Source organism: Tachysurus fulvidraco, chromosome 2 (genome assembly GCF_022655615.1).
Source record: "Tachysurus fulvidraco isolate hzauxx_2018 chromosome 2, HZAU_PFXX_2.0, whole genome shotgun sequence".
NCBI classification, from domain to species: domain Eukaryota; kingdom Metazoa; phylum Chordata; class Actinopteri; order Siluriformes; family Bagridae; genus Tachysurus; species Tachysurus fulvidraco.
Genome location: NC_062519.1, coordinates 24310052 through 24335104, shown reverse-complemented (window position 1 = coordinate 24335104; position 25053 = coordinate 24310052). Strand labels below are relative to the sequence as shown.

The 25053-nt window shown below is 38.1% G+C and overlaps 3 protein-coding genes and 1 long non-coding RNA gene across 7 annotated transcripts; 1 reads left to right on the top strand and 3 right to left on the bottom strand.

Annotated features, from left to right (window-relative positions):
* LOC125140091 (transmembrane protein 275-like) lies at positions 1 to 555 on the bottom strand. Its single transcript, XM_047807474.1, has one exon. It carries the CDS (start codon positions 553 to 555, stop codon positions 1 to 3), a length of 555 nt encoding a protein of 184 aa, XP_047663430.1.
* A 3206-nt stretch (positions 556 to 3761) lies between these two features.
* mknk1 (MAPK interacting serine/threonine kinase 1) lies at positions 3762 to 15615 on the bottom strand. Of its 3 annotated transcripts, none has more exons than XM_027169961.2 (14): positions 15481 to 15615; positions 13163 to 13225; positions 11685 to 11772; positions 11490 to 11588; positions 9781 to 9878; positions 9320 to 9399; positions 9133 to 9206; positions 8921 to 9025; positions 8308 to 8363; positions 7643 to 7738; positions 7318 to 7512; positions 5262 to 5426; positions 5087 to 5130; positions 3762 to 4756 (listed from the first exon to the last, which is right to left on the bottom strand). In XM_027169961.2, the coding sequence occupies exons 2-14, from the start codon at positions 13214 to 13216 to the stop codon at positions 4537 to 4539; spliced, it is 1374 nt and encodes a 457-aa protein (XP_027025762.2). In that variant the 5' UTR covers positions 13217 to 13225; positions 15481 to 15615; the 3' UTR covers positions 3762 to 4536. The 3 variants fall into 3 exon arrangements, with proteins under 3 accessions (XP_027025762.2, XP_047665968.1, XP_047665969.1); XM_047810012.1 differs by having other exon boundaries at positions 13163 to 13248; positions 15481 to 15613; XM_047810013.1 differs by having other exon boundaries at positions 3762 to 4753; positions 13163 to 13248; positions 15481 to 15613.
* Positions 15616 to 16201: 586 nt separating this feature from the next.
* Positions 16202 to 17457, top strand: LOC125139806. The gene is made up of 2 exons (XR_007138920.1): positions 16202 to 16262; positions 17273 to 17457. It is a non-coding gene; the product is annotated as an uncharacterized LOC125139806 (long non-coding RNA).
* Positions 17458 to 18298: 841 nt separating this feature from the next.
* Positions 18299 to 24982, bottom strand: mob3c (MOB kinase activator 3C). 2 transcript variants are annotated; one of them, XM_027169929.2, is made up of 4 exons: positions 24693 to 24982; positions 20772 to 21282; positions 19499 to 19701; positions 18299 to 19364 (listed from the first exon to the last, which is right to left on the bottom strand). In XM_027169929.2, the coding sequence occupies exons 2-4, from the start codon at positions 21187 to 21189 to the stop codon at positions 19335 to 19337; spliced, it is 651 nt and encodes a 216-aa protein (XP_027025730.1). In that variant the 5' UTR covers positions 21190 to 21282; positions 24693 to 24982; the 3' UTR covers positions 18299 to 19334. The 2 variants fall into 2 exon arrangements, with proteins under 2 accessions (XP_027025730.1, XP_027025729.2); XM_027169928.2 differs by having other exon boundaries at positions 24644 to 24980.
* Between the last annotated feature and the right edge of the window lie 71 nt (positions 24983 to 25053).

Here is a 25053-nt window from a genome sequence, read left to right as displayed (position 1 = left end):
TTATGTATATCTCTCATCATATGAGCTAAGCGGAACCATATCATCTTCTCTTGGTGACAACTGACCTAATGAATGACTTCTATTCCCAAGGTTAGCAGTATCTGATGGATGGGGCATGACAGCAGGTAAGTGGTTGGGACTAGATTGGTGCGAGGAGCATTGAGAGTTAGTCGGGCTGAGCTGAATGGCCGTGGTGTCCTGAAGTGTGTTCTCACTGGTCTCCATCTCGAATGAGGTTCCACCCATTAAGCCCCAGTGGTTCGGCCTTGCGTTGGCATGAGAAAATTGAGTGGAAGGCGGGCGGCTAAACATGCAACACACGGCAAAAAATGAAAGTGCCACCAGAAGGAGGAGGGGCCCGATGATGATGGGTGGATTGTTGGCTGGAAGAATTTTACCAAAGCCGAAAGCACCCACAAGGGTGATGTTGATCCCAGCCAGCATGAGGCAAAGTCCACAGGCGCAGCACAGAGCCGGAGACGGGTGGCTGTGCGGACGCAGGGATCGCTTGTTCTTCACCACAGACGGATGTGGGTCTCGTTTAAAGCAAATCATCCTCCCTCTGGAGTCTCGTCACTTTCTCAGCACTTTCCTAGGTATCCGGTAAGACAGAGAAAGGGAGTGGGACAGACAGTGATGATTAATGAATGCAGCAGAAGGAGTGGAATAACATTTACTGCTGTGCTAATATCCGTCCGGCTGTGTCATTTCAGAGGGAACTCTCGGGAGGGGCAATTCAATTAGTGCAGCCAAGTCCAGATGACTGCAATGATGAGTCGCTTTGTAAATGGCTCAAATTACTGTGCCATATAACATTATTACATGGTATGTCTGTGAAAGGATCTCTTGGATAGGTTTTGGTGATGTAAATGTCTGTGTTTGATATTAACCAGGAATATGGCTTTTGTTTCTCTATGGACTCGATAGAGTTTATTCAGAATCAGAACTGCTGGTTCCTGATTCTCTTATTAAAACATACCAGAGTAAAGTAGAATAAAAATAAACAGAAGGCACAACAACAGTCTTGGAAACGGAAAATGGGACTGTGTTAGAAATGTAAGATATCTAAAGCTAAAATAACTTCAAACAGGTCAACTTAAGAATATCAGTCATTGTATGTTTTCTATTTCCACATGTTGCAATTTTGCAATTCAGTTCAATTAAAGTCCACACAATTCATTGCAACTCACAAATAAAATCACGTGCCGATTAGACTAGAACATTTAACAGCATATTGATTATGCTACACATTTTGTATATACAGTATATACAGATGTAAAAAATTCACACTTACCAAAGAGTTTATATTTCCAGCTTTAAAAAGTAAGATGTAGATGCTCTGTGTAATATGGTAATGTTTTTACTCATAAACGTGCATTGAGTGCCTTTGAAATGTACAACAGCACCATTTATCCAGTCATCCAGCCAGCTGTGTTCAACAAACTGATCACCGAGGTCTCTTCAAGATGATTTATAGATTAAGATCCGGCTGAAAACACCTCATTCCACGCCCACCACCATCTGCACTCCAGACCAAAGAAGCACTATGCCCTTTTCCATTATATTTCATTGACTTTAATACTCCGTCTTTGCTACAGTTTTCATAGTTCATATTTTATTTATCTGTGAAAGAGTATGTGTAAAAAAAAAAAAAATCAGAAAAAAGTAAGATCTCTCATGTCACAAACTTCTTGGTTATCATAAGTAGAAAAAATAGCATTGATTGTTTTGTATGAAAAAATGAATATCTTTTTTCATTTAATGGTATCTTTCTTTCTTATTGCCTTTGTCCATGCATCTTTTGGATTATCTAAGGTAGAGCAGAGTTGACATAAAGTAAACCATGTAAACTGGAAACTGAGTGTAAACAATCGTGGATCTATCTTTAAACCTCTTTAACCATTTACGATAGGAAAACTGGACTGTAGACTATTATAAGAAGTGAACAAACTAACAGCTGTGTTATGATTTGATGGCTTGGGTCCGCTTCAAATCAATAGACATTCTGACTGATCACATCTGATCCCAATTTATTATCTACAGGAGATTTTGTGTTAGATAGCACTCTCCAAGATCCATTGTCACATCAACTGAGGGAATATCTTTTTGGAAGGTGGAGTACAGTCCAATTCCAGATGCATGTAGAATGTATGCCAAGGAGTTTGTTATGGTGGCGTTTGGTTCCAACAGAAGCATTGTGTTATTTCCCCTTAGAAATTAGAACATGTCTGTATTTCTGAAAAGAACCCAGCAGGATGATCAATACTATGTATGACTTGATGTAACTGGGGTTGTTAATTTTGTGTTGTTGAGCCCCATTCTGGCTAAACAATCCATGGTTCCACGAGTTCTAGAACGTACCTGCTCAAGGGCCCAACAATTTTAGTTAGGCAGTTCAAAGTCTTGAACCCTAACCTTGAACCCCAACTATATGGCCAAAACTATGTGGACACCTGACCATGACCTCATATGCAGTTCCTCCCCAAACTTTTGCCTCAAGGGACATGATTATCTAAAATGTCTTTGCATGCTGTAGCATTGCAATCTCCCTTCACTGGACCTAAATGGCCCAAACCTGTTCCAGCATGACCGCACTCCTGTACAAGTGAGGTCCATAAAGACATGGTTTGCATGAAAAACCTTGAGAGTCCACAAGAGCACGGAGCTCAACCCCAATGAACCTTCTTTTTAAAACATCATTAATGCTTTGAGGCTAAATGGCACAAATCACCAAGTGACATTCCAAAATTTAGTGGAAAACCTTCACGGAAGCGGTTAGAACATATTAATGCAATGCCTTATGAGTATCGTATTCAACAAAAATATCCGAGTGTCATGCTCATGTGTCCACACTTTCGGTCATTTGCAGATCTTTGCACTGAAAAAAGGAATGAATATGGGATCCTCAGTAATGCATGGTATCAGTAGTATGTGGAAGTGCTGTCCATGATCATTTGAAGGGTGCTCCATCGGGTTTGTAATAAACCTTCATGACAATTTAGATATAGTCTCTCCTGGTTCCCAAGAAAACCTCCTTAGACACAAGTAGAACAGAAGGTTACTTATGTAACCATGTCTACATGTGGGGAAAATCAGGTCCCCTGGGTCACTCAGACTGACAAGAATGGCCAGAGGGGCAAATAGTCACAACGTGGCTATTTACAAAAACAGACACTGTAGAAGGGACAAAAAAATGACTATAAGGATTCTAAAAAGGTGAAGTGTTACAAACATCAACTGTTCCATCCTAGTCCTGGACCACAGCGCACCCTAGAGGCACTTGGATGGGTCAACAGTTCACGCTTACTCCACTCACTCAAGCTCTCCACTTACACCTTTTGGCAAGGTCACTTACCTGCATATTTTAAGACAGTGGAAGGAAAGCAGAGAAGACAGGAAACCCAAAATTTAACCCAGGGGGTGCGTATTACATGCTGCAAATGATCCTTCCCTTAAATTATTACTTATATCATTATTAATGTATATTAAATAGATTTTCCCACATTAATCAAATTTCAGTTAAGTGTAAAGTGTTATCTGGAAAAATAAGTACTGTTTAAAATGAGGGATGCTACTCTTCCTCTGAGAAGCAGTGTACACAAATCTGAGAGTGATGGATATAAATTATTGTGTTGATTAGTGATGACGGTCAGAATTCTGCCATTTCTGAAGCCATGCTGTGGAACTGCTGAGTGATATCAGGACACAAATATTGTTCCTCTCATTAAAAAAAAAAAACAATTCTCTATTACAGAACAAAGTACAAATATGAATAAAATACTGTAATATAAAAACAGGGAAAGAGGCAAAATGTACAGAACTGCACAAAGATGAGAGCGAAAAAAAAACCCAACCCTGATATTATAGATGTACATGATCTATTGACAATATAAGTGTTGAAAAAAGTTTTTGTACAAAATACATGATACCTGCTGGAATAGTCTGTAACATTGAGTTGAGACCTGTGCAAAAATGATCTGAGGATTTTTTTTAAAAAGATAAATAAAAAAATGTATATGATATGTGAATATAGGCCCATCTATTACTTCTGAACAGTATTTCTATTAATTAATATTGTCATTAAATACCAAATGCCTTGCAACACCTCACTGAAAAGAAGAAAAAAAAAAACACAAAATGTACAAATATGTAAACATGGCAAGTGCATAAACATATAATTAAATTATATAACGTTAGGAGATTAAAAAAACAAGCAAGCTGAGAACGGTTATAATGCTTAATGTTGATACTCCCAACTTATTTCTAAGTACCCTTAAATAAAAGAAATCAGCAATAAATATTTAAATACCCATAAAATATCTTGCAGCTTCATACTGTATGTTAAACACTGGGTATGTGGTCCATCATGAACTAGGATGTAGCTTGTAGCTCTGTTGCATTCAGGGAAAACACTACAGTACATTTTATCTGTGTTAACACATGTTACATGTCTTAAGATGATGTCTTCTTCTTATGAGATCACAGGTGGTACTGAGCATAGTTCTGACATGCTACTTGTTTGTGTTGTGTGCGAGGTCACTCTGGAACCTGAGTAGTGTTCAGGTATTGGCTTGTGCTGCGAAGAGAGTGAGCCTGTGCCCTGCGTCTTGCCAGTCTGGAGTTGGAGGGGGGCGAAAGTCTCATGGAGCACAAGATGGTGCTGCTATCCTCCTGTTCTTCGTCCTGCTGCGACAGCTGCCTGTTAAAGGCTATAGCCTCCGCCGCAAACTGAGTCAGGTCCTTAGTGCTGAGCCTTCTAGTAAAAACACAGACAGCCAGTAACACACTAGACATGTGCTATATAGACAAGACAAATCCAGATACTATATAAACAAAACAGCATATTAGGTACATTACATAGGTAATATCCATATATCTGGCAACACTAGCACTATTGAGATTCTCACAATCCATTATTGATTTGTCAAACTGTTCATTTCCACATTTCTGCAATATCAGGTCGAGTATAAAGATAAGTATTAGCAAATAACACATGAACCAACCCTAATAGCTAATGAATCAAAGGTTAATAAAAGTCTTCCCACAAATCCATAAGAAGCTTTTTAAAGATAATTAAATTGAATACCTTTGTAAGACATGTGGAGTTGGAAGACCTCTTTCAGGAGCATTCTGTTAAGGAAAATGCATAAATGTTGAACATGAAGACATGGGAAGAATTGAATTTCCCCTTGGGATAAGGGAATAAAGTGTTACCTGATCTTAAAAGTAAAATGGAGAAAGCTGAGAAGAAGCAGCCTTACCCCCTGAACCCACTGGTGTTGCAAGACCTGAGCAGCACTTAGCCTCAGCGTGGCATCTCGCACCAGCAACCGGGAGATTAAGTCTTTGGCACCATCTGAGATGTGAGCCCAGTCCCGGTCTGCAAACTCGTACTTCCCCTCCTGGATCCGCTCAAACAGGCTGTTCTGCACACAGGACACGCAAGCACTGCAATGTGTGAATATTACTGAAATTTTCATATACTCCAAGAGTCAAGAAGCTTTTTATTGTCATTTCAACCATATATAGCTGTTGCAGTACATAGCAAAATGAGACAACGTTTCTCCAGGATCATGGTGCTATATAAAACAAAGACAGGGCTAAGGACTTGTAAGTAGACTTAGCCATATAAAGTGCAACTGTGCAACCTGGTGCAAACAGTGCAGGACAAAAGACAGTGCAAACAAAAAGTTACAAGACAATACAAAAAGTACAAAAAATACAATACACAAAGGACAATAAACAGGAAACAGAAACATCGCTGACCGACCAGTGTAAATACTGTATGTGAATACTGCATGTTCAAACAATATTTCGTGCAGTTACAGAATGAACACAGTTTCTTAGCATTACACATTTAAGGCAAAGTATATCATGCTTTCTCTAAACAAATTTTAACCATTCTGATGCTTGATGTGTAGAAAAATTGTTTCACAAGGTGTGTAAGTCTACCGTTGCGATATCAAGTGAAGTATACTCTAGTCATTACCCATTATAATAAATTTATTTATGCAGTATGGCACAGTGACATCCTCATAATGATTAGAAATCAAATACCCATAGTGTAACATTGGCTTTTTAATCATTATAATTACATTTAAAAGTGTTTTACTGCAGTTCCCTGAAGTAATCTAGAAGAGGGGGAAAAATTATGACTATCTTGATCAATCTGACTGCAGATTATTCTTATGCTTATATACACAGATCATCCAGATCATTAAAATCACTGACAGGTGATGTAAAGAACACTGATTGTATCACTACAGTGGCATCTGTTAAGCAGTGGGATTTATTAGACAGCAAGTGAACAGTCAGTTCTTAACACTGATGTGTGGGAAGCAGGAAAAATGTTAGCGTCAAGTGTTAGCATCCAATTCTGACACGGGGAAAACTGTGATGTCTAGACAACTGGGTTAAAGCATCTCCAACAGTAGCTATTGTGGGGTGTTTACAGTATGCAGTGGTTAGTACCTACCAGAAGTGTTCAGAAAAAAGGACAACTGGTGAACCTATGACAGGGTCATGAAGCACTGGGGGTTTACTGAGGAATAGTAAATGCTAACCCACATTTCAAATTGTTCAGGAATGGGTCCATGGAGGCTCCACCTTGCAAATTACTGGACTGAAGGGATCTGTTGCTAAAAGCTTGGTGCCTTCAGAAATCATATGGAATCCATACCATGATGGGTTAGACCAGTTTTGCTGACACAAGGGAGGCCTACACTATATTAGGCAAGTAGTTTGAATGTTATGGCTGATCTGGGTAATTTTTCCTAGCTGAGCAGGCCATGATCAGTTCAAAGTTGAAAGTTCACAAGCACATTTTTTGACCCAAGAGTCAATTCTGCCAACAGTATGCAGTATTGCAAGTATGATATCCTTCTTGGCATGTGTATGTATGTATTTACATGATTTTTTTTTTTTTTTACCTTTATTTTACCAGGAAGTCTCATTAAGATCAAAAATCTCTTTACAAGAGAGACCTGGCCAAGGTAACAGCCATACATAAACACAACATAGTAAAAACATACATACATACATACATACAATCATACAATACAAGAACTTCTCCAAGAAAAACAACTACATGTCTCCTTTACCACATTTCTTATGATGTCTTAAATGTATTTATCGATATACACGTTTCAAATTATTCCATGCCCATGGTGCATAGGATGAAAATGCAGTTTTCCCCAAATCTGTCCAAACCCTGGGTACATTAAAAAGCAACCACTTGGAAGAGCGTAGCTGATAACTAGCAGAATGTTGATTAATGTTTAATGTTGATAGCGGATACTCTTACATACTCGACTTTACCTGACATGCACGGCAAGTTTCCCCTTGTTCCCAGCCACAGTTAGTTCCACAGTGACCAGTAAAAGGTGGACTGCCACTAAGCAGAATGTACAGAATCACCCCCAGGCTCCAAAGATCACAGCGCTTATCGTAGAATGAGGCTTCATCTGTAAATACTTCCACCACCTCCGGAGCCATGTACTCAGCTGAACCACACTACAGAGGGAAAAGAAAATAGAAGAAGAAAAAAAAAGGGAACAGTGTCATTTTTGAAAAGCACTTTAAATGAATTTGATCGTTTTCATAGTACTAGACAGCAATACGTTTGAAATGTCTGTAAACTTACTGGTGTAGTAAGCTCAGGTGTAGTTATGGGGGTACAGGCACTGTTCAACTTCACACCACTTCCCAAGTCGAAATCACAGATCTTCACAGGAGACACCTACAAACACAAGTACAAATTTTACTACAACAGCACACCACTTGGCCTCAAGCACAGTAAAAACTCTGGTGTTTTTACACTTGTCATGACGTGAATTTTATCTCTGACTTTTACAGGGATTTGCAAAGGTACAGGTCTTCAAAGCAACCACAACCCTACCCACTATTAATGTTGCACCTAAAAAAAATAAATAAATTTGACTTGTACATAATGAATCTACATTAAAAAAACAAAACAAAACAAAAAAAACCAGTATTATCTTGAAATACGGAATTGCTGACAGGTAAAAAATCATAAGAACTGCGATTGAATAAGCATTCACTTGTGTGATAGAGGGATGATCATTATCGTTAATGCAGTCAAATCAAACAATGACCATTTTCGCTTATATCATAGTGACTCATGATCAGACTCTCAGCAAGAATCCCTCTGTATTTGACACTATAGGTTGCAAAAGGAAATACAAATGTTTAAACACGTTTATTTATTCAAATCTTTTTTCCTTGGTAACTCCTACGTCAAAAACATTCCTCACTAGTGTGACGAATCAGTTGAATAATTAAAGATACCTTATCAACATATTCGCACAGGATATTTTCAGGTTTCAGGTCCCGGTGTGCAATCCCTGTAAGACGTATTAAAGTAAGATTTCATGAGATTATAATTCTTCATTTTTATGTCGTTAAAAGCAAATATGATCCAAGTCTACACACTTAACACAACACTAAAAATCCATTTTAACCAATGGAGCTCTGTTATATTTCGAAGAAAGAAGTATTTATTTTTATTTCTTTCATCTTATGTATCAGTTAAATAGAAAAACTATATATTCTTAGCACTAGGTACAGTAGGTACTACGAGACCATCACAACAAACCCTATGAAGAGAGCATGTACTGTATTCACCCATATTGGATATACTTTGCGATACGATTTTTTGTTAAAATAAAATTATAAAACAACTGTAAAACAAAAACAATTCGGTTGCTTGTTTACAAGCACTTGTAGTGCACCACTAATCTTAACCTATAAAACGTATAGGCTGAGTGAATATTCTACTTATTTCACTACTAAATTTTGTAAATTATTACAAGCAAACTTTAGAGGACACTTACAGCCCTAGTGTACAGTATATGGTTAAACAGACGGTTTGTTTGACTTCTGAGGAATGAGGAAATACCACCTTTAGTGTGTAAGAAGTGCAGCGCTTGTGCTATATCTCTTACGACACGACTGGCTTCCCTTTCATCAAAGTGCTTCCTCCTTTGGATGTGTGTTAAAATGGAGCCTAAACAGTGCGCAGATCAAGATGAGAAGAAGTGAGAAACATAAATCGAGTAACAATTACTGAATCAAATCTTACCAGTAGGTTTTATGATCTAATTGTAGTTTTACCTCCACAGAGCTTCTCAAACACCAAATAAAAGCAGTTGTCGTCCTCGAAAAACTCAGTGAGCTCGAGAATGTTCCTGTCATGAAATGCAAAGAGGCTTTACAGAGCATGTCAATTCACAATCCTGAAAAAATGATTAGCAGTTTTGCTGCATCTGTAAGGAATATAGGATAATAGATAAATGCTTACTTATTGCCTTGACACTGATATAATGTCTCCACCTCTCTGAATACTCTGCTTCTGCTGTGGCCGGCAATCTTCTCAATGATCTGTTTCCATACACAGTAACAGATTATTATTATTATGTGACATGACACATTAGTTTATCTCAAGCATTTAAGCAGTCCCTCCAGAATTATCCAACTGCAGATAATAAATGCAATACCAAGCAAAATCGGTAACATTCAGAGAGGCTTTGTTTAATTTTTATAAACAATTAATTCATTTTATTATTTTTTTTAAATGAATGCAGATTTCTTTCAGATTTGGGCCAAGACGCATCGCATCCATTCGTATGAGGTCATCACAACACACATTCAGCCTGCACTGAATACGAGTACTGTGATCACAGAAATTAATTACATGTTTTCACAGGTAGGAATTTAGAGGATGGAAAATGCTTGTCTTGACCCCTGACACTAATGTCTCACCTTTACAGCATACTCCTTGCCATTTTGCAGACTCACACATCCTTGAACTTTTGCATATGCTCCCTGGCCCAGCACCTCGTCAGTGAGCCTGTACAGATCTGCAAAACATGAATCAGTTCATTTCATAGTATCAGCTTAACCCAGCGGTGTCCGATCTTATCCACAAAAGGCTGGTGTGGGCTCAGGTTTTCATTCCAACCAAGCAAAAGCCACACCTGATTCCACCTGTTTAATCAGTTGTTCTTGGCATTTAGTAGACTCTGGTGTAGCTTCTGCTTGGTTAGAATGAAAACCTGCACCCATACCGGCCCTTTCCGGATAAGATTGGACACCTTTGGTTTAACCTCACTGAACTGGCACAGAACATGCGGCACAGCATTGTGCAAACACATCCTGTTGGTCTCTTGTGATATCTGGACTAGTAGATAACGGGAATATAGTGGCAATTTCAAGATTTCTCAACTTACACAGCTATGAAATCTAAGGAATAAGATTACACAAGTTTTATAACAAAGTTTGGAAATCATGATTTCCTTATTTTCACTGCCTATACCAGGGGTCGGCAACCTTAAACACTCAAAGAGCCATTTGGACCCATTTCCCACAGAAAAAATACCACAGGGAGCCACAAAACCCTTTTGACATCTAAAATGAAGACAACACTGCATATATCGTTTTTTACCTTTATGGAAACTATAGAAAAAACTGTAGTGTGTTGTATTTATGAAATAAATTAACTGCTACCGATTAAACGCAATTTTATTTCTGCAGGCAAACAAAAATATTTTAAACAGTTTGAACTAACCTTAAGAAAAAATATGCTGGGTTGAAGGTTACTTTCAAATAAAATGTTTAATATATAATTTAGTTTAATATATAATTTATAATTTCATGACCAGGGCTCTCAAGTTTTGAAGACAGGCAAGCATGACCTCTCCAACCCCTCGCTTTCATTGGATGTTGCGTTAAATCTTTCCCCGATAGTGCTATTTCCTGATTGTCTATTGTCTAGCCTCTTTTTTGATTGGATGATAAGTGTCAGGCCCGACAAAGAACTGAGACGCGTTTGATTCCTGCCCGGTTCCACAGAAGAGACAGCGGTGCGGACTGATACATTTTGGGCGCTGTGGCTTATTAAATATATGATAGTCAAAAAGTTTTTCTGCGTGAGAATATGATGCGCGGCGGGAGAGCGTGAGAAAAGACCCAAATGCGTGACTGTCACTCTCAATGCGTGACACTTGAACGCCCTGCATGACATAAAAAATTTACTTGCTGGCTGCAGCAAACCAAAAATGCGTCTGCTTCTGTGTGTCAGATTTCGCAAGTCGGCAGTTATTACGCATATTTTGAGCGACCAAAAAAAAAAAAATTTAAACACGGTTTCTTTTAATGTTACAAGAGCATCATGATCTTAGAATTTAGATTTTTTTTAAAAACTAACTAACAAAAATAAAAAAAATTAAATTAAATATTTATTTTCCAAATCTACAGGGAGCCGCAGCAGAGGGATGAACCGCGGGTTGTCGATCCCTGGCCTATACAATACATCATGTTTCGGATTCCTCAGTGATAGTCCTTTCCATGCATATTAGATATTTTAAGTTGTTCCTGGAATGAAAGTACCTTATATGACAGAAAGCCACTGTGGTGGAAATGCAATCCATGTACATTTCAGAACAATGAAAAAACAGGTTTAGAGGAATTACCTTTGAATGTTCCTACGGCGACTGCCCGAGTCCTGCGTTTCTTCTTCCTTCGCATCCCTGCATCATTAATGTCCACTGGCTGACTGCTCTCCGTTGCTACTACACATTTAAAACACACATTTCTTTTGCACTAATCTGTTTTCACAACCGAGTCTAATCTCTGCATTTAATTAAACTGTATTACACTCCCTGTACCTGAAGAGTTCTGCGCAGCACAGTAAGAAGGAGCAGGAAGCTCCACAACATTATCTGATGCTCCAGACACCAAAGAGTTACTGGTCACCTGAGAAACAGAGAATCACATGTAAATCAGACTGAAAAGCCTTACGATAATGACAGAAATGCTCCAGCTATGCATTTGTAAACAAAACAAAAAAACAAAACAAAAAAAAGACACGTCTTTTATTAGACATTTCCACACCTGATAGGTGGAAGACACATTTTTATGTTGGCTCTATTAATTTCTGAAAATTAACATCTACTAAACCTGTAAAATATACAAACACAAGTACAATATCATGTATAAGCAATGCAAACAAATAGGTGAGGATGCATACACGAACACAAGAGATAATAGGTAGCAGGCTGCTATAAATCAAACAAATGTTTCCGCTCACCAGAAACAAAAACTATCTACATTTAAAATCAGTATTGTCCAGTTGGTTCAGATTATTTAAAGACTGACATGCACATGCCACTTCTTTAGTCAGGAGAATAACAGGATTAGGGTTACACAGTGTCATACCTTTGTCAATTTTTAGACAACCACATTATAATAATCACCTGCCTGTTGGGCGACATAATAGCATTCATGATTTGTCCACCCTTGCCTTTGTTTACCACGGAGTGTTATGAGTGTATTATCCTGATCAAGCTCAAAGGTTCCAGTGAGAGTTTGGCTCACTTGTGGATAAATATAAACTGAGGGTTGTGTAATTACAGGGTCAGCGTTGTGTGCTTCCACAAAGGCAGCTTGCCAGGGAAGTGCACACGAAGTGAGTGACATTTACAGGAAATCCATACGGTGACCTAGAATGACTGGAACTTATTATCTTACTGCAGAAAAAAACAAAACATCGTGAATATAAATAGTGACAGACATACATATCTGACCTCTTACTATAAACAGACCAAGTCCATAACTTGTATGAGATCACACATGAAATTATGAAACTTCGTACTGTCAGAACTACTAACCAAAGGCAGGCTCAATTATAGTGATCATACAGTAAAGTATTCTGCCATATGGTGCATGTAGAGAATATTCTGAACCGCTTTGCTTTTTCTTATTTTGTTACATTGCAGCCTTACAAAATGGATTCAATAATACTTTTCCACTTGTATATTTGTGATATAAAAAATTATTCTAGCTATGCAATCAGCTGTTAATGTTTTCACATTATGGGCCATTTTGAGTAGTGCATTGCGATTAATACATGAACATTTTTAAATTAGACAACCAAGTCGAGCAAATCAAATTCTCTTGTTCATTTCCAAATGCAGTATATAGTTCTTGAGCTGTATTGTGTTCTATTTATATTATATAGGTCCTAATTGTCAAGGAAAAGTGTTTGAATTGGAGGACTCTGATAATAGGAACATTACTGCTTTTAAATTTTACAAAGAACTGCGTCATGTGATTCTGTCTCTGCAATGCTGTCAGGTTAAATTACCTGCCGCGTGCAGTTTAGCTCCGGCAGGTCCGAGTGCTCGCTCTTCCTCACCATGTCTGCGAGCTGGAAGGAAAAGCAGTGGCTTTCTATTAAATAGAATATGAAAGTATACAGCAGATATTGACCTTAGAGAACAATTTATAAGCACAATTCTTTTCTGAAATATCATTAATCTTCATCGATCAAAAGTTGAAGGAGTATTAGCTGTCAGTTATCGCACTGTTCTACATATTCTACATACACCTATCAAAATCAGAGAACAGCAACCACTGTAGCATGAAAGAAGTTTACAACTTAAAATTTTTGAGGGTTATAGCTGTCACAAATTAGTAGGAAGTGTAGAAGCACTTGCTTTGAGTGACTTCAGCACATCTGCACCCACAGGATATCACCATTTACCCACACTGCTCTGGTGCGGTCTTTGTCCTTGGTAACTGTTCGAAACTTTGTAGATAACACAAATAGAACAATGGTACCACCTACAGCTAATATTCCTTTCAATTTTGAAATTGAAAATAATAAAATAACATTTGGTTGCAAGGAACTGTGCCAGAACACATTCATGGATTGATCATTAGTCTAGAGAATATTTCACCACTCAGTCATTGCCACAAAGCAGCTTTATAGTGAGAAGTGATCCTGGTGAATAAACACCCTGATATGACAAGAGGAAGTAACCCTGAGAAGAACTGAACTTAAAAGGGAAGTAATCCTCTTCCAGGTGACAAAGGAAAAAGATTCTAAATCGATACAATTAGAAAATTGTACATTATATTTACAGCATTTGGTCAAACAGTAAGGAGTGTGTTGAAAGGATGGTCAGTATGAGCAGCAGTGTTTAATGATTACAGCAGAAGTTTATAGTTACATATTTTTAGGCATTTCAGTACAATTCCTAATAAATACAGTCAGCTGATATCAACTAAATGAAGACATTAAAGCCTAACACTATATGGAAAAAAAGTATGTGGACACCCTACATTACTGAAGAGAAACCATATTTATGACCATAATTTCGGAATGGGATGTCCGACAAGATCATACAGGTGTGATGTTCGGGTGTCCATGTACTACTGTCCATATAGTGTACACTGATAGCGTTTGTTGTCTCAATGCACAGCGGTCACTCACTCCACATCCGTGTCATTTATTGAAGGGAAATCGTTTCTCATATTTTTTTTGAGCGGACGTAGCGGCTTAGTCCTAGGTTAAATTCAAGTCGAGTCAGGAAGCTTTTACTGTCATTTCAACCATATATAGCTAACGCAGTACAAAAATATAGAAATCTGAATAAGAGAGTTCTGGTAGACATATCTACACTTATATAATAGCAGCAGATAGATGAGGTATTAAAATGTGGTGTGCAAAACACTTTAATATTGGAGGTGCTGTAGACATGTATATGTATATACATCTTGTGTTTTTCTGATTAGGTGCAGTTCACACAGCTCTGTGTGTGTGTGTGTGTGTGTGTGTGTGTGTGTGTGTGTGTGTGTGTGTGTGTGTGTGTGTGTGTGTGTTCAGGACAGTTGTTGAGGAGTCTGCTGGCTTGCAGGAAGAAATTATGGATTTCCTAGGCAAAACAAATAAAGCTTAACCAGTCTGTAAACATAACTAAAACTTATAACTCAATTAGAAACCCATTTTTAATAAAGAACACATTTGTCTATGAGGTCTGATTGTTTTCATTGTGCCAATGCACTGATATTTTTGTACATCTCTATTCCTATCAAAAGGGGCGAAGTTAGGAAACCTAAAGAGCGGATATTTTAGTCATTATTTCTGGAGTTCAACGTTCCGATAGGTTTGTGATTACCTCCATCTTCTTGACTTAAGCGTGACGATTGGCAGTTTAATAAAGCGCTCGTGGGCAGATTGGTCACGTGAGCCGACAGTTAACAGAAGCGTTAGCTACATAGCTAACATGTTTGGACATTTCAGAAAGAGGCTTTGGGTTAATGTCATTCAGGGAAACTCTCGCCACGACATCACAGGTGGTTAATATTTGACGTCGTAAACGAAATAGGGGCCGGTTTACACGTCTAATTTTTTGAAAATAAAGCCGGTTTATCAGTGAGACTATAAACGCATTCATTATAAACACACTAAAACCACAAGCTAGTGAATACGGTTATGTAGTCTCCTAAATAAACACATCAGCGTTGCAATTATATCAACACAGCAGACTTTAAAAGTGCCTTTAGTTACAAATCAGCTGACATTACAGCTTCACTTCAGGATACTGCACATCATACCGTAGTAACGAGTTAATACCGCGTACCACAACCAAAAACTATTAAACAGAACATCATCCAAACCTGGAAACTGCACCCAAATCGCTCTATTTGCGTCTTCGCTGCCACCGTCTGTGTCCTGTAAGCGCGCGAGAGAAAGATAAACTAGGAGGAAACACAGCACACATGGGGCCCCGCCCATCATACATGTAGGCTATTTTTATTGGTCTATCGCGGCAGGAGCGTGATGACGTAAACAAACGGAGGTTTCACTCAGTGACTCAGTTCTGTTTTAACCATAGATATATACACTAGATGTCGCCTTGGCTACGGCAGTACATTGGACCGAATGCGTCAATAGAGCCGCCATCTTGGTACAGGGGACCCCCTCCTCTTAATGCATCAGCGTCAATGTAGGCAAAGAAATAAAATCGCCATGAATGCGATTTTCTATTTTTTTTTTGGTTCGTTCCAAAGGTCAGACATGTGTTTATCATTGAGTCCAGAGAAAATCTAAGGTTTTGATATCAAGATAATCTACTTTTTTTTAAATATAATGCATAGTGCTAGTAGATAAGTTTATTATTTACATTCTTCCACTTGAGTAAACTTCAAATGAACAATCACTACTTACCTTAGCCTACTGCATGCAACACTGCTACAATGGTTTGACTATACATGTTAATTTAAACATTTAAATTGTATTGGTTTTCTAAATAGGGGGGCACGATGGCTTAGTGGTTAGCACGTTCGCCTCACACCTCCAGGGTTGGGGATTCGATTCCCGCCTCCGCCTTGTGTGTTCCGTGCCTCGGGGGTTTCATCCGGGTACTCCGGTTTTCTCCCCCGGTCCAAAGACATGCATGGTAGGTTGATTGGCATCTCTGGAAAATTGTGTGTGTGTGTGTGTGTGTGCGCCCTGCGTTGGCACTCCGTCCAGGGTGTATCCTGCCTTGATGCCCGATGACGCCTGAGATAGGCACAGGCTCCCCGTGACCCGAGGTAGTTCGGACAGGCGGTAGAAAATGAATGAATGAATAATGTGAATGTTAGATAGTTGAGATGCCAAAGACCGTTCAATCTTGTCTTTACTCCTGTCCCGCAATACTTTGCCACATTAAATAAGTATGTACTAAAGTCACATAAACAAAAAAAAACAGGAATAACCTGAGTTAACCATTTGTTAACCAGTGTATGAATCTTTGTGACATGGTGTTGTCTCAACTTAAGAAAGGTACAGACAACCAGTGAAATTAAGCTAAAGTGATGGTTGTCTATACCATCTTGAGTCTCAACAATGTGATCACGAAGACCACTCACTCACTCACTCACTCACTCACTTTCTACCGCTTTATCCGAACTTCTCGGGTGACGGGGAGCCTGTGCCTATCTCAGGCGTCATCGGGCATCAAGGCAGGATACACCCTGGACGGAGTGCCAACCCATCGCAGGGCACACACACTCTCTCATTCATCATACAATTAAAAAAAATCCAATTCCTTTTCAGGCATAATCTGATTAAATATGTCCTTAAGTGAAGTTGATCAAAGAGCATTCTGCCTGTGTTAAGTCCAGGACAATCTAATAAAATATGTTTGAGGTCAGGGAATCTTGCAAAACATAAAGAAGGGTCTTTTCACCTTTAAGGAAAAAAGCATTTGGCAATTTTAATGTACTTATTAAGAGCTTCGAAATTTACAAACATTGTTGGTTTTCGTTAAAAACTAATGGGTAACTACTGTAGCATGGATTAGCTGCGGCCGTTAACCAAGGACTGAAACAAACCAACGTAACCAGAAATATAATTTCCTAACATTCAATATCATAAAACACATTCTCACTTGTGAAATGTAATCCCTTTTTGTTTGTTTTTTAGATTTATTTCGTTTCAACATCTAAACACAGCACAGAAGTCCGGCATCGTGCATGCATTTGAAGTACAAAACCCCTGTACAAAGATGCCGGCGGTTTTGGCGCATTTTTAGGACCCCAAGGCGACATCTATGTATAGATATCTATGTGTTTTAACAAGAACATAAATAAATTCTGTTTTGAATCCTCTCTTCTTTTGTAATCCTTTGCAATTTTAAAGCAAAGTGAACTGGGATATGAAATACAGTGAAAGATACCTGCTGTCTTCAGAAATTTGGTCAGATAAAGGAACTTCACAAGGCCACATACAAACTTTCAATTCAGACATGACTAGATGCTTCCCTGAGTGTATGAATGTGTATTCATGATACCTTGTGGTGGACTCATTGGATATTCAGGGGGATGTGGTAGCTTAGTGATTAGTTGCTGGGCTACCAAGCAGAAGGTTGTGAGTTCGATTCCCACGAGTCCAAGCTGCCACTGCTGGGCCCCTAAACAAGGCACTTAACAATCAATTATAATTTTTTTTGTATAAAAATGAGACAATGTGTAAGTTGCTCTGGGTAAGGGCATCTGCTAAATGTTAATGTATTAAATTTTATCTTGTACAGTGCTTTTAACAAGGGACACTGTCCCAAAGCAGTTTTATAGGAATATAAAAATTACAAAGTTTAAAATTTAAATGGGGGGGGGGGGGCAGGCACAGGCGAGATAGGCACAGGCGACCCGAGGTAGTTCGGATAAAAGCGGTAGAAAATGAGTGAGTGAGAAAATTTAAATGTATATTTATCCTTAATGAACAAGCCAGATGTGATTTGAGGCTTTGAGAAAAGTCTCCCTGAAACGAGGAAGAAGCATTGAGAGAAACCAGATTTGAAAGGAAACACATCCTCATCTGGTAGGTTGAAGTTAAATAATATGGTAGAGTGTGGTTAAATAATTTTATTTCTACAAATGTTTTCATTGTAGTCAGTGTTCCTCAGACTGATCAAATGTTAGTTAAAGATGAATGAATGAATGAATGAATGAATGATGATCAAATCTTTCTCTTTATTGAACATATATTGAACATAAAAAAGTATAATACAAAAATTGTCAAAAAGCACAAATAAAAATGAATTCATGCAAGAGCTTGAAAAGCTCTATGTACACAGTAAAGATACAACAGCTCCAATTTCAGCTTTGGAAACCAGGGGGCCAAAGACTAGAGTACACGTGAGGCAACAAATTATCGCCTGTCTTTCTTTTACATGGCTAATTCTATCTATTTGACACTCACATAGTCTTTTTATATTTACAGCAAAGTTTACAAATCTAATAGGCAGACAATAAATTATGATATAAAAGAGTGGTAAGACTTGGTTGTGCTACAGTAAAGCTCTTTTTAACACTAAGAGCAGAAAGATTAAGTAAAACAGTTTGCTTAGTTGTTCAGGTGTTTTTAAAAATAAATTCTTAGGATAATGATTTAATTTATATATGGTTCTGAAACAATGTATAAATAAAATACAAAAACAGTATGCATTCACATAATATCAATGACACATGCAAGAGAAATAAATGCCCCAGTCGGCTCTTTGGCAGTGGTTTTTGCACTAACAAGAATGTGGTGTTTCAAGCTGAGTACCCAGGTGTTTAACATATCTCTGCATGGTTCCAGAAAACACAAAGGACAAATCAGTTTTCACCTCAAGGGAAAAAAATTCTACACATTTTGAGTCAGATTTTTAAAGCACATCCAAATGCTGCATAAAAACCTTTCACATAAAAAGCAATACAAAGCAATCAAATTGAAAAAAAAGGCAAGTGTTATGATCAGAAAAATGAACAGAAAGAAAACAGAACAGAAATATACTGATATTGGCTCATATAGCATATTTTAACCATTAAAATAAAACACAGTTTTGGAATATCGAGTCAGCTACACAGCTCTACACTTAGGCTCAATGAGTAGGATGACATCCTACTAAGGAAAACCTCATAGTAAATATATTAAAAATATGACAAGCTTGCATCATTGAATGATGAACGTACAGTAACGGACAGTACATCAGTGTCCTCTTGCTTCAGTTACAGATCCGTTCTGTCATGGGTCTCTGTGGGAAAATAAAATAACGTGAATTTTGTGTGTATGGAATTTTGTTTGCATTTGGAATTTAGTCTGATATTCAATTGATGTCAAACAGCTCCACTGACCATACAAAAGTTTTTATAAACATATCTTTCTCACCAGTGGCTCCAGCTCAGAGTGTTCGATGAGACTAAACTCAGAGATGAAGAAGTAGTAGTGTTTGTAGCAGGTGTTGACATGAGCCTCAGCTCCCATGTTGCAAATGCTGTCAAAGTGATGGATGTAAACATGCACGAACACACGGAAAAGCCGACTTAGGATCTTTTTGCAGACCTGCTGGAAGTTCTTTGGAAAAGGAACCCCTGAAAAAGGAGAACAATCTTTAAAACCTTGTGCCAAGTTCTTAATTAAATGTGTATTAGGGACGGTCCAAGGATATGAAGCATATACAATGTTCCAATGATTCGTCAGATATTAACAGAATGGCAGACCTGCAGTTTAGGTCAGATGTTTACATACGCTTTGCAGAATTTGCAAAATGGTAATAATATTAAAAAATATAATAAAATTGATTGGAAAAATAGCATTGTTTTTGCAATGAATAATCTATATCACATAAGAGATGATCACATTTAGTCCACAAAATACAATAAAATTAGAATTTACTGATTGATTACTAATCCTGGATGTTGTTACTCGTATGATCTGCGACTGTGTTGATACTTTGTAATAATAATACCGTAGTTGAGTCCTTCGTTTTTCCTGAGCAGAATGAAACCTCCAGCTCCTGCACATTACACACTGCACTTTTCCAGCATCTTCTAAAGGACTCTGCAACCTCTGATGCTCAAGAAGGTAACACAAGACATTAACAGCCCTTATAGACAGGATGTTCAACTGTCCCTTGGACATCCTCAGTGTGAAAAGGTTGATCTGAACATCATATCGCTGCTGTTGGAAAGGGGTGAAATATGCAGAAGATATACTCTGTATAAGCAGTCTGGAGGATTCTGCTCAGGACAAACATGAACATGAGTAGAGCTATAATAGAAAGTGATTTCATTATGTGTCTTCACTGGTAGGAGTTTAAAAGAAAAAATCTGTGCTTTTCCAATTCAAGCAGTTTTCTTCAAAATAAAACCCCACAAAAACACAGCTAGTTGTATTGCAAATTTTACAATAAACTGCAAAATACTCTCCTTTGTGACTGCAACAATCATAAAAAATCCTGGAGGGACTGTGTGTATAGAGGAGTCACCAATGGTTGTAGGTCCTCACTTTATTACTAACAGAGCATTGAGAGAATTATAAATGACCCACTATAATAAAACAGCTTTTCAGCTGCACATCATTGTAGTTAGGAGCAATGCTGAATATCGTTGTTGTATACAAAGTATTTAAGAGATCATGCAAAAGATGATTGCGGACACACCTATGCGTGTAGGGAAGATGTTCTCATTGTTGATGAGCGACTCAATCCAGTCCATCATCAGGTTCATATACTGAAGGGCTGGGAGTTTTGTGGGTTTCTTGTAATGGTCTCCATCTTGCCATCTGTACTCATAGCGAGGGCCTCCGGACATGACCGGGCAGGTTCTCTCTGTGCAAAATTCACTGACTGTTCCATAGATAAGGTTGATGCGGTTAAAGAAATCTACAACATGCACAGCAATCCAGTCATTAATGTTTTCTCCCTCAGGTAGCTGGACAACCTTCCTGAGGTCCAGCCCTGATTTTAGTGATGCCTGAGCTCTCTTATACAGCTCAAACCTCTGCGTTCCAGGCTCGAAGCGCTTCCGAGGCCTGAATGTCTTGTCTTTGCTGAACACTTGGCCAAGGCACAGAGCCATGCTTCCAAAGCTTGAGTTAGTAGTAGAATCTCCAGCAGAAATGTCAGGATGGATGAGATGAAGTCTCCTGTTTCATCAACTGATGAAATTATGCTTTTGAAAATAATAATATTAAAAAAAAGTAAGTCTTAAATGTTTACAATTTTTCCCTTGTGTTTATGTTATGTTCACTCTTTTGATCCTTCGGTACTGTTCGAGTCAAATTGACCTGGGGCATTATTGTACTTTTAAAAACTACTAAAAATAAATACTATCTTTATCTCAATCCCAAACAATATAGATAACATTTGAAATTAATGTTTGCAATTACAATCAGAATTTTAACAATGAAAAATGTTCATTTTTGCAAAAAAGTTCAAATTCGTGTAACATAATAGACTATAATAAAGACCTTGGTGACATAAATCAAGAATAAAATTGAAATTAAATTAATGTTTATTATTTTGAACCGATGTATTGGTTGCAGGTGATGAACAACAATAAAAACACAAGAAACAAAAGATTATTGTGGTCACTGGCTATGAATTACAGCTCTCTAAAGTAATCTGCAAACACGGCTGATTAACAACAAACACAAACAAATGCTTTCAGTAAAATTATAAAACGGATCAATTTGACCCGAACCCCACAAAAGGGTTTTAAGTGACATCTGACAAAATAAAAGTAGCAGCTTTCAGATTTCTGACAGAAAAACAGTAGACTGGTACTGCTAACCCTAACCAATAGGCCTTCTTCGCTACACTACTGATGATTTATTTCATAGCTGTGAGTGCCAAGTTAACAAACAATGAGAGAGAAATCTGATCTGTGGTATGTGTCTTTGTGTGGTATTGATACAACTGGTGTACTGTCATGTTGTAGCATTAACTCTGCTACTGAGCTTAAGAACTCTATAGTTATGATTATTTGCTGACAGATTAAGCATGACAGGAATAAAATCTTTCTTGTGCACATCAGTGTCACAAACTGTATCTCCTGCTAACTCAAACTAGCTAAAATACAGTGTAGAGGTCAAAACGATCAAATTTGGTCACTTCCAGGTTTTTTTTTTTGATACAACAATAAAACAGAACAATAAGTATTCACACTGGAGTGAACAGACACATTAGATGACTGATCCCCACCTAATATTACTAAGCTTATAGTAATAAACAAAATAAACAAGTAATAAACTAAACAAAAACACCTCCTACTGGTCACTGGCAAGCTACGACAAGTAAATTCTCTAGCAAAAACAAAGTCACAGCTGAGTAATCATCATCAAATTACATAATCAAGTGGCTCCTCTGTCAGCAAGACAAATAAGCATAAGATTATAGAACAAATATATGTTCAGCCAGAAAAAAAACATTTTCCTCTGTGACCCTGATATGGTTGATTTACTCTCTCATGCTGTCTAGCATTGTCTCTCATGTGACAGGCTGCCTTCTTTTGGCTGTCACTTTGAAACCAAACTTCTTTTGTGTCTAAAGTTAGGTGCATTATGATATTTATCGTATCTGAGCTGGCTTTTTTTTTTTTTGTCCTGATGCCTCTGAAGCAACACTGACTGAATTTTTATTACGGGTTTATTACAGAAAATGAAAGTAAATAAACAAATGATTGACAAGAATAGGGATCAGAACAAGTTGCAAGCTACCATGAACTGGGGAATAATTATAGCCATGTACCATGACCTAACAGGGTCAAAGGGAAACTATCCTAGAGGGCTTTGGGCACAAGGTGGAGGACACACTGGACGAGGTGCAACCCCATCACATGACATAATCTCACATACATTCACACACTATGGATGATTTAGAGATTTCAATCAGCCTAGAGTGCATGTCATTGTGCTAAAGGAGGAAACTGGAGTACTCAGAGGAAACCCCCGAATCACATGGAGAACATGCGTACTCCACATACACAAAGGGTGGAGGCTCAAATCAAACCCCAAACCCTGGAACTACGAGGCAAATGTTCCAACCACTAGAAGAAGCAGCCTTTATTCTGTCACATATATATTACAGCATTCCTTCTTCGGATATCACAACTGGAATTTGGGGTCAAAACTCAGGGTCAGTGATGATACAGCGCCCCTGGGTCGGTGATGGATAAGAGCCTTGCTCAAGAGCCCAACAGTGGTGGCTTGGGGCTTGAATCCCAATCCACCTATCAACAACCCAGTGGTCAAGCCACCACTGGCCTGCAGTTGTTGTTTTTTTTAAGTAGCTTACAGCTCCTGGTATTCCCAGGCAGTCTCGTGTCCAAGTACAAACCAGGCCCAACTCTACTTAGCTTCCAGACAAGATCAGGTGTTCTCAGTATGACTCTAAGCCACTAAGCCTCTAGTAGTAGTTTTGTGACCTAATAAAGGTTACAACAGTCAAATTAACATCTGATATTGGAAAGACAGAAAATAAACAGAGCATAACAGAAAATATATGTTAAACAAGATCATACATGGTATGATCCTTTTAGTCATATGATTTTTTTCCATCTGTACCTGCTGCCATCACATTTTAATTTTATTTATTGATGTGGTAATCATTTTGAGCCTATGTAACAGTATGATCACAATGTTTTCCCCCAACACTTCCGCTACAACAGTTTCTATGCAGTCTGACCGTATATGATAACATAAAAGATCGAGCATTGTGCCTCTCTCAGGCTTATCCTATCAATTCACAGCCTCTCTTTTCCTGTCTTATTGACTCCTGACTCTCTGTGGTCCTGGCTGGCGGTATCAGCTGTATTCATTCAGTTAAGACCTGAAATTAACCTTCCTATTTGGCAGAATAGTGAGCAGGCTTCACATCAAAACGAGCCGATGACTTACAATGAGAGATTTATGTCGTAACCACACCTACACTATGTGGCTCTGTTTTTGATCCCACATCTAAATAACTACAAACTAAATAATCAATTGAAAGAATCTACCACAACTGAAAATCTTTCTCTCTAACTCTTACAACAAATCAGTTCAAAAGTCATAAACAGTCCTTGAGGAACTTTATGATTTGGTTTTACTTGATTATAGGGTGAAACATTATTTAAAAAAAAATCAGAGCACTCACTTTTCCTTAAGTATTGCTGTGGAAAACTGTTACATCATCAACAAGCCTAGTGTAATCTGAACCATATAACTACTGCAGAGTTTCTTATCTTACTGTATACAGTGTCTTACTCGTATTTCGGTACACAATCACACAAGGAAGATATAGATGAGTCTGTGATGTCAATGTCAAAGCACTAATAAAGAGATTTAAAGCTTTTACATTCACATCTGTAGTTTGTCTAATGTGTAGATGTGGAGGAGTGAACCGTATTGAACTCATTCTCAGGAACTCGTATATCTTTCCATATTCCAGCAATCTTATAGTCTTATAGAGTCTAATGGAAAACAGGCTTTTAAATGCAAGAAAACAAACTGCAAAGACATCTCAAAGTTCAAAAAAGGGAAAAGAATACTTACAGAGAGAATATGTAGGACAAAAAGAAAAAACTGATCTTTCCCACAATACCTGGCTTAAGTCCCGTCTTGAATGCTTGGAATGCTGTGGGATCTATGGGAAAGCTCAGGACAGCTCTAGTTAGCAGTACTTGGATTACACTGTTGTCTAAAGAGTTTTGTCTCAGGAATGGATCAAAAAACCTGACTGAGCTAAAAAACAAATAAGACCCAAAAAGCAGAGAGAAAAGTTGTTTGGCTTTTCTTCCTGGGCATGATGTCATATCCTGATTTTGTCAGCCAGCCCCTACTGTCTAACTTTGTGTGTATAGATGTGTGTGTGTGTGTGTGTGTGTGTGTGTGTGTGTGTGTGTGTGTGTGTGTGTGTGTGTGTGTGTGTGTGTGTGTGTGTGTGTGTGAGTGTGTGTGAGTGT